The sequence below is a fragment of the Physcomitrium patens genome, chromosome 7 (genome assembly GCF_059467195.1).
Source record: "Physcomitrium patens ecotype Gransden chromosome 7, ASM5946719v1, whole genome shotgun sequence".
NCBI classification, from domain to species: Eukaryota; Viridiplantae; Streptophyta; class Bryopsida; order Funariales; family Funariaceae; genus Physcomitrium; species Physcomitrium patens.
This window is the reverse complement of record NC_143416.1, coordinates 17,140,951-17,150,586: the sequence shown is the minus strand read 5'-3', so window position 1 is coordinate 17,150,586 and position 9,636 is coordinate 17,140,951. Positions and strand designations below refer to the sequence as shown.

The 9,636-nt window shown below is 30.0% G+C and overlaps 1 protein-coding gene across 6 annotated transcripts; it reads left to right on the top strand.

Annotated features, from left to right (window-relative positions):
• The first annotated feature begins 570 nt into the window (after positions 1 to 570).
• LOC141045640 (uncharacterized) lies at positions 571 to 5,261 on the top strand. Of its 6 annotated transcripts, none has more exons than XR_016504294.1 (4): positions 571 to 1,028; positions 2,468 to 2,779; positions 3,104 to 3,171; positions 3,483 to 5,257. XR_016504294.1 is itself a non-coding variant. In XM_090252187.1 (2 exons), exon 1 carries the CDS (start codon positions 1,905 to 1,907, stop codon positions 2,211 to 2,213), a length of 309 nt encoding a protein of 102 aa, XP_090108313.1. In that variant the 5' UTR covers positions 1,035 to 1,904; the 3' UTR covers positions 2,214 to 2,249; positions 2,468 to 2,523. The 6 variants fall into 6 exon arrangements, 1 of the variants encoding a protein (XP_090108313.1); XR_016504296.1 differs by having other exon boundaries at positions 572 to 980; positions 2,543 to 2,779; XR_016504295.1 differs by having other exon boundaries at positions 572 to 1,028; positions 2,543 to 2,779.
• Positions 5,262 to 9,636: the final 4,375 nt, after the last annotated feature.

The following is a 9,636-nucleotide window of genomic DNA, read 5'->3' as shown; positions in this document are numbered from 1 at the left end:
TGTATTAGCAATATCTTTAAAAGAACTAATGTGGCTTCAAACTCTTTTCAAAGAAATTGGACATCAAGTAACTCTACCAAGTACAATTTATTATAATTATCAATCATATATTGTAATGACACAAAATCCATATTTTTGTAATTGCACAAAACATATTAATATCAAGTACCAGTATATTTGAGAAAATATAAAGGCAAATGAAGTTGTCTTGGAGTTTATACCTACAAATGATATAAAGGCGAGTATAATGAGGAAGTCACTCCTAAAGCCAAAGTACAACTTCATTAAAGATTTAATCAACATCAACAATTCAAATATAATCTAGTCTATGATGATTAAGGGGGGTGTTAGATTTACTAATATATATTAGATTAATTAATACATATAAAATTACCTTTAGTTAGTTACAAAGTAATTATGAAGAAGATATAAGTACTTCTCTCCACAAGACAATATAGAAGGCTCTTATCATTATAATGTAATCAAGTTATTTTATTAATATACTTCATACTTTATTTTATCATTCTTACTGTTCTTTCTCTTACAAAGCACAGTGCGGATTGATTCGTATTTGACCACTGGACTGAAGGTCTGGTCGTAATCAATCTGGTGTTGCTGAGAGTATCCCTTAGCGACAAGTCGCGCCTTTAACTTCGAGATTGATCCATCCGAGTTAGTTTTCACTCCGTACACCCATTTACACCTCACGGTCTTGCGATCAGGGGGTCCTGCACTACTTGCCAAGTAATGTTTTGGAGGAGGGAATTGTATTCGGCCTCTACAGCCGAACGGCACTGGTCTGCTTCCGCGCTGGCGAGGGCCTCCTCGTGATTGCTTGGGTCGTCCGGAATGTGGCTGCTGGACACGGTCCCGGCAAAAGAGCCCGGGACAATGTAGTCCTGCAGGTGGGCCGGAGCACTTCGGATGCGGAAGGGCGGCGGTGCTCACTGTGGTCGGTGGTGAAGTCTCCGTTTCCTGCGGTGGGTGCTCAATGTTGATGCCCCAACTTTGGACGGGGGATGGAGGTGGTGAGCACGCATGTTACTCTCTGCCGTGCTGTTCATTGTTCGAATTTGGATCGGTTTTCCCTTCGGAAACGTGGAAGGCTGTGGTTTTGCCGTGATGGATCGGGTCCGCGGTAATCTCACCTTGTGGGGCAGTGGGTGTCTGTTGGAAAGAAAACAATCCTGAGAATATTTTGGGGGTTCTCGTCCCGGAAATCGAACACTCGTCGAAGATTACGTCGCAACTTATGATCCGTCGACGTCGTTGAATGTTCCAAAGTCGATAGGCCTTCGTATTGGTGCAGCATCCCACGAAGATTGTTTTGGTGCTTTTCAGGTCTAATTTTCTTGATGTGTTTTTGGAATGTGTGCATATGCCACACACCCAAAAATGCAAAGATCCGATACATTTGGAATTTTCCCGGTCCAGAGATTGTATGGGGTTTTGTATTCTCGTGTGCGTGATGCGGTATGGATCAGTATGTACGTGGCAGTTTGTACCGCTTCCCCCAAAAACTGCAGTCTGAGATTTTTTGAGTGCAACATGGTTCGCACGCATTCGACGAGGACAACTCGCAGTTTCAGTTTATATAGTTTGTTGACATGGAAACCGGCAAGAATAACCTTTCCGCATCCTTCGTCGCTTGTGAGGTAGCGCCTTGTCTAGGTTGTTACGAAACCTTTGTCGGCTGCTTGTCCAACCGAAAACAAGTTCTTTCTTAATTCGGGGACGTACAGAACCCGTTCTATGCGTTGGGGCTTCCAGGCATCGTCGATCTTGCATCGGACGTTGATTCGGTGGACGCCTCATACCCAAAGGCGCCTGTTGTCCGCGATCATACAGGCCACCGTCCATGTGGTATTGGTTTGAACGAGGCAAATCAATCCAGACGGTCGGTCATGTGGTTTATTGCTCTTCCATCCATGTACCATGCTTCCGTGCCGTCGTCGACATCCTCGTTGACATGGGCCATGAAGGCCGCGGAATCATCCTCATTGCAATCTTCTGTTACTGCGGCGTTGGCTTTGCAGTTTTTCACACCCATGCTTCTGCCCGTTGCTGGTTCGAAGAACCTGTGCTTTCTGAAATTGGAGCATTCTCGCTCCCAGTGCGCCTTCCGGCCGCACTTTCTGCATTTCGTTCGTTTCTTCAGCTCAGTGATCTTGGCAGATCGACGCCTCCTCTCTTCAGCCGAGAATGGTTTCTGATTCATGTTGGAGTTCTGACCTCGACTTGAGAAGAATGTATTTACATCTTCCTCATCCGCACTTTCTTGAACCTTGTTTCTACTTTCTTCCTTGAGCAGCCTCAGGGTCAGTGCTTCGATGGTTTGTTCGTGCTTTGGAACATTGCCCTATGCTGAGAGGAAGTGACGGAATCTGTGGGGCAGTGTACTCACGATTTTACAGATTATAGCTTGGTCTGAAATGTGCTCACCGAGTTTGCAAGTTGCTCTGCACAGATCACGTAGTCGACCACCTCAGCATCCGGCTTCATTCTCATTTCAAAAAAAAATTTGAAATTTCTTGATCTCCAGAGACAAGCAATTGAGCGGCAACAGAGAGAGATGGAAAAAGAAGAGAGACTTTATTCTATTTTCTCGCGGAGGAGCAGTAGCAACAGTTTCGAGAGGAAATAGAGTTTTTTTGAAAAGCAACGAAGGGTGGCCAAACTAAACTCTATCCTTTCATTCGATCTTGTTTGCTTCTGCGGAAGAGATGCATCGGAGATAGCGACGATGTGGGCCCTGTCGAAAATAGAGGAGTACTCTCGGGTATTTCCACCTTAGCTCACAATGTGGATCTAGAAGAGAACTCTCTTTGGTATATTTAAAAGGATCAGAAAATACACACCCGAACACGTCAACTGTTCGCAGGTTTAAAGCAAGTGTTGTAACGATTTTAGTTAGTTCTGTTAAAGTTGTGATCAATTACTAAACGCTGATTTCTTTTGTGTCTGGATGCTCGAGCGGCCTTGTCTGGTTGTCGAGCGTGTGTCGCCCTCGTCCTAGCTGGATTTGTCTTGTCTTACTTAGAGCTCTTTCAATAGTCAGCTGAGAAAAGCGGGGAGTCACTTTGAGAAATATTGCTTTGTGAAGATTGCATGATTATATGGAAGCTCCTCAGCGAGAAGGCGTTTGAGATTCACGAGGAAAGTTGACTCAATGTAAGATCGAAGAATTGAATAACTCTTCAAATAGTGAATTTCAGCTCATGCATGAGTTGCATCAGTACGTTTTGTCAATGTCAGTGTCCTGAACTTATCCGAGCAACCCTAGTTGCTCTACAAGCTTTACTTTCCTGGATTCTACTTAGTTATATGTTAATTTAGCGTTGCTGAAGATCATATTGAATCTTGTCCCTGTTGTTGGTTATCGCAATTTGGCGCTGCAACGTCTGGCTGTAATTGCTGTCCTTCGTTTTGGAGACTTCACTGACGCGCATTTTACGAAACTTTACATCATTTTTCTCGTGCAGCTCCAGATGATTCTTCCACCAGGCACCAACGTCCCAGAGTCTTCTGGAAGCGGCACAGATGAGGACCAGGCATTTATACAGAGTCTGGCAATACGACCTTGTAGACCTGAAGTTGCTAATTTAGACACGACAACTTTCGAGATGGAGAAGGACATCAGGATTTCGCCCCACACTAGAATAGCAGCCTGCCTACGAACAGTTGAACCTTGTTCATAATTTAAACTTTTTTGAGGTTCAAACTTGGGCTAATTTCACCACTGATTTCAGGTTAAATAGGAAATACTGATGCACAAGACCAGCAAATGAATTGCACAACCGAACATCTAGTGTTTTGCTTCTCGACAGTCGTGAGACTCCTTCTCTGCTGACATCCCCAATATAGAACCCAGTTCTAAAAAACTGCTAATTTAACCTAGAAGCCCTCAGTCACTTGTGGACCAGCTAGAATTAATGAGAATGTATCTTCGTTCTGCTGTGTATCGTTGATAGGTGTGAAAAGAGAGGCTACAGTGCACAACATATGCAAAACAGCAGCCGCAGGTGAAGCAAGTCGTTCCACACAAGGTAAGAGATCAGAAGTTCCAAATTCTTTGATTGGATGAAATTGAGAATCTCCACAAAGTTGGTTTAATATTTATAAAGAATTAATCTAAAATTTTTAAGAGGAAAAGATGCAGTGGAATGTATTTTTTTTTCCTTATAGTGTTGTTTCTCATAATTTTTGTTGGCATATCTCAAAAAATGGACTTAAGAAATATTCAATAAGTTGTGTCAAAAAATTGCATACAATAACCATTAAAAAATTTTAAACCAATTGCTTTTATACTTCTTATAATTTTTGAATCAAGATATGAGTTGACATATTTGGACTTATAATAAAAAGAATGGTATAGATTATTTCATAGCCTTCTCTTACTTCAAACCAAATCTAAAGGCCAAGGTTTCCAAATAAGGACTTTTCTTCAACAATCAAGAAACTTTAATAAGGCTTCTGAACTATGGCCTTTCAAAGTGGATTTCTATGTACAAAGACCTCTTAGGATTTTATTCATAGAATTTGTAAGAAAAGAAAAGAAAAAATAAAAAGAAAAACATCCAACTCAAGGTTTTTTTGGTTTATTAAAAGATTTATTTTATAAAAAATAAGGATTTTTTTAGGTGCATAATAAACAAAATAAATAATTAACTATGGTATTTGAGCTAAAATTTGGTGTAACTATTAAGAAATTTTATAAGTATTTGACTATTATTTTTAATAAAAAATATTATTATATTTATTATTAGTTATTTAAAAAATTATATACAACAACATATATGGATCGTAAAACGGTGATTGGTAATAAGATGCAAGTTATTTTAGAATTTTTTTCTAAAGATTTTTAAAAAATATTATAAAAATTAACTTTTTAAATCATAAAATTAATTATTTATTTTAAAATCTTCTAGAAATAATACATTTCTAATGTTATAATCTTAATTTTTTTTAAATGGTATAACATTGTTTTATTAAAGAAAAAAAAAGTAAATAATAAAAATAGTTATATGATAGAAAATAACAACAATGACTATTGTCAAATAAAAAAAGACTAGAGAGTCTTAAATCAAGATTAGAACACTAATAAGGTATTGACAAGACTAAAGATGGCCTAAATCTTACTTCTATATATACAAACAACAAAAAAAGTCTTGTGGAAGTTTTCTAAAGACTACAAGGCTTGTGGCCTACATGTTAAATTATAAATTATTTACAATTTTTTACATAGAAAATTTTAGGTTGCTTACAATATTTTATTAAGTTTTTAAATAAACATCTAAAAAAAACAAAAACAAAAAAAATCATATTACAAAGGTAATATTTCTATTTGTAATTAAGTCAATAATTATATGAATAATAAGAGTGTTATAATATATATATATATATATATATATATATATATATATATATATACACTTTAGATCTTGTAGATATAAATTTCTTTACAATAGATACAATTGATAAATTTCTTCTTAAATGTAATATAATTTGATTTAATTTTAAATCAATTTTTTATTTTAATTTGTATCTTAATTAAAATATGATAATATATATAATACTATTATTTTAAATAGAAATTTTTTTCTAAAATAAATATATTCTTATACTTAAAAAAAAAACAAATATCCACATAATATAGTTATTTTTCTTAGAACTTATTGAAAAGCCATATAATTATGAACAATAGAATCAATTGATAGAGATATGAAGTCCCTTAAGTATTATTTACAAGATTTTTTAATTATCTATAAAATATGTATACAATGTTCTATAAGGCCACTAATCTTGATCTCTTATCAAATTCAAGATTATAAAATAATACACTTATCATTCTTTAAAACCTCTTTAAGAGAAATTACAAATAATAGGTAAGTTAATATTACTCCATATGTACTAAGTATAATGCATAATTATAACAATGTCAACTCTAACTTATATTAATTGAATAAGTAAACCTAAGTATTAATATATTTCTCACTATATATAAATAAATGATTTTCCAAGAAGCACAATTTAAAATTAAGAAGCTTTTGTATAACCAAAAATTCTCAACTATCATTGATTTTATTAACATATTTGTTACATTCACTTTTGTAAATATCATCTTTAAGTAGATTTTATTATTATAATTATAATCTATATTATATTGATATTTAATATCTATACTTTTTTTTTATAAAATACTATAATTTACTTATTTGAATGTTTAATACCAAAATTCTTACAATATTTTTAATTTGAAACTAGTACCAAATTAGTCTTTTTCAAAAAATCTTCTAAATAAATATATATTTTTTAATTTTTTTTTGTTGCTATAAGCTATGTTTTAGTGGTTATAAGAATTTTAGTAGAATAGAAAGTAGATTTTTAACATATTAATCCACCAACTATTATGAAAACATATTCTATAATAATATTATTTTTATATCTAAATTTCTAGTAAATTTTAAATTAATTCTATATTTCATTCTTATTTATAATTTTTATCAAATATAATGGAAATATTTATAATTCAATTTAAATATAATAGTATCTATTTAAAGACTTTAATGCCTAAAAATTTCTTGAAAAGTGTTGCATATTTCAAATTAAATACTTTTTGTAATTACATCTTTAATTTATTTAATCTAATCTTTTTTTTCTACAGCCAACATACTATTAACATTTAATATTAGTATAACATAATCTTTTATTGTCTTTGAAATACACAAAAGATATAAATTTATATAATGTATTTTATTTTATTATTATTATAATATTAAATTACTTGTACCATTACTTAGAATGTTTTTTTAGTTCTTACAATATATTTTTCAACCTATGTACGTGCTAATTTTTGTAACTTTGAAAGAATTTAATCTCATACACACAGATTTATTTTTTTAAAAAAATATATAAAAAATAACATGACACCTAACTACTATAATTCCAAAGTATGTTGTAAAATTGTTTCCAAAAACACAAAAATAGAAGAAGTATTGACTACAAAATAATAGATTTTCTAAGAAATTAATCAATAATTGAGTAAAATTAGCATTTTTATTTCTACCAATCTAGTCTGACATATTCTTCTGTATATTCTAGATTTTTTTATTTTTTATTTTTTTATTTTTTTCCACCCACCTAGAATGAATGTTTATTTCTACAAGTGGCTTTAATAAATCTTGTTATATATGTAAGGTTATATATTTAAAAATAAAATAAAATAAAATAATAAAAAATATTTTTTTTATTTTGGTCTTTTGGTAGATTTATTTGTATCTTTTGTAGCTTCTTATAACATATAAGACTTTATATGTTTTCATTTAAAAAAATTACAACTATATCTAAATAGAAAAATTATTTTATATTTTTTATGATTTTTCTAATTTTAGATTGGATCTATCTATATCATTAACAATTTCAAACATATTCAAATGAAAAATATTTTCTAAGTTTTATAAATATTCATGATTATTAATGTACATCTTAAGAATATCAAATATAAAATCTTGTTACTTGTATATATTATTGTATTTTAACATTGAAATTTTATTAAATATTATGTTTCTAATTCATACTTAGATTTCACATTCTATATTACCTTATAGATGTTTTATAATCTAAAACATACATAATTTAGTCTTAAGTTTCAACTTTTATTTCTTTTTTGCTAAATATAAATATAAGAGAAATTTGGATATATATATATATATATATATATATATATATATATTAATTTATTTAGATAAGTGTTTTAGATAACATTTTTAGAATGTTATCTATGTTTTCTGAAAGGGATTCTGAAAGAACTAAAAGAAATAACTTAAGTAATAAGTGAAAAATATCATTTTATTAAAAACCAAAATTGATAAAATCCTCACAGTTTTTATTTCATTTTATTTTTAAAAATATTTTTATTTTAGAAAGCTAAAATATTATAATATATATGTTTTAATTTATTAATAGATATTTAGAATTTAGCATACAACAAAGAAGTAAATCAACAAAACATTTTGGTTGATACAATATAAATTGAAAACATATGGTTCAAATTATTTAATGTTAATATTCTACTTCTCAACAATAAAAATAAATAAATAAACTTTCAATGACGAGATTTTATTATAAATGCTAAAAAATTTAGATAACATTTTTAGAATCCCTTTGCAAAATGTTTGATCTTTGGTCGAATATTATAAAATTTAAATAATCTGAATTAAAAAAAATATAGCTATAATTAATATTTATAATAAAATATTGATACGTTTTGTAACTTCAACTTTTATACCAATTGTTATAAATTGAACTAAATTTATAAGTTTAGAAATTATTTGTGAACACTTTTAAGATTTTTTTTTATAATATTTTTACTATTATAATAAATTTATGGATTTATAGAATTTAAAATAAAAAATGTTTTTTAAAATATTTTTATATCTTTCATTTTTTTTCTTTTTATACATTATTATAAAAATAAATATATCAGCTTTTTACAATCATTTTTTTTGGTTTTATGTAAAACAATAAACTAACCTTGTTTGTTATCAAATTGTCTAAAATAAAGTATATTAACTACTTCCTTTTTTTCTATTTTGCAATCTTAATTTATATATTTCCAAAATCAAAATATTAAAGATAGTACTATATTAATTTTTAATATATTTATGTTTTATATTTCTATTAAATTGGTATAGATAAATATTTAGAATTGTATATATGGAGGTTCTAAGAAGAAACAAAATGAGCACTCGTATTAAGTGGTGCAGGCCCTATTTGGTAAAAAATTAAGATATATTAAAGATAGTTTTTAGGAGATTTAGTAACTATAGTGCTTAGATTAAGTGAACTACATTTATATATGTGTTACATCAAACTATAGTATAAAAACTCTATTATATGTATATTTGTTTATGTATGATTCTATGACTATTTACTCAATACTTTTATATGAGACAAATATGTCTTTTGTCAATATAACAATGTTAATAAAAAAAAATAAGAAGAAAATTTTAGTAAGAAAATGTGTATATAGTATATTTAATAAACAACCTTGTAAGGGTTGTTTACCTTGTTTTGATATGTGTAAAAAAATACAAAAAAAAAAAAAAAAAAAAAAAAAAAAAAAGTAATGAATATTTAATATAACAAAGTGGTTACAACAACTAATCAAGAAATAGAAGCATTGCAAAACCAAATATATTGACTTTAGTAATTAGACTACTTAAGATAAAAACACACACATAAATTTGCAGTCTATATATGTACAGTATTTTGTTGTTATCATAATATATATAATCTATGTGTAAGAATAATACAGACAACTTTGACATACAAACAGCTCTCTTGTTAGTATTAAAAAAACTTTTTATCAACAACATGGACTCTATAGCCTAATAGCAATTGTTGTCTGACATTTAAATACCTGATCATGACTCGGCACAGGTTTGCCACTACCTGTGGGCTTCATGTGGGCTTCAGGTTGATTGGCAAGATGAAAGCTGAAGTAAGACACAGATTGAGCAAGATGCTAAGGAAGCAAGAGGTTGTGAGGAGGTCAGTTGAAATATATGGCTGCAGAAGATATGTTTCTATGGCTAATGAGATTTACTGTAGAATGTGTGTTCTGTTGGGTGATAA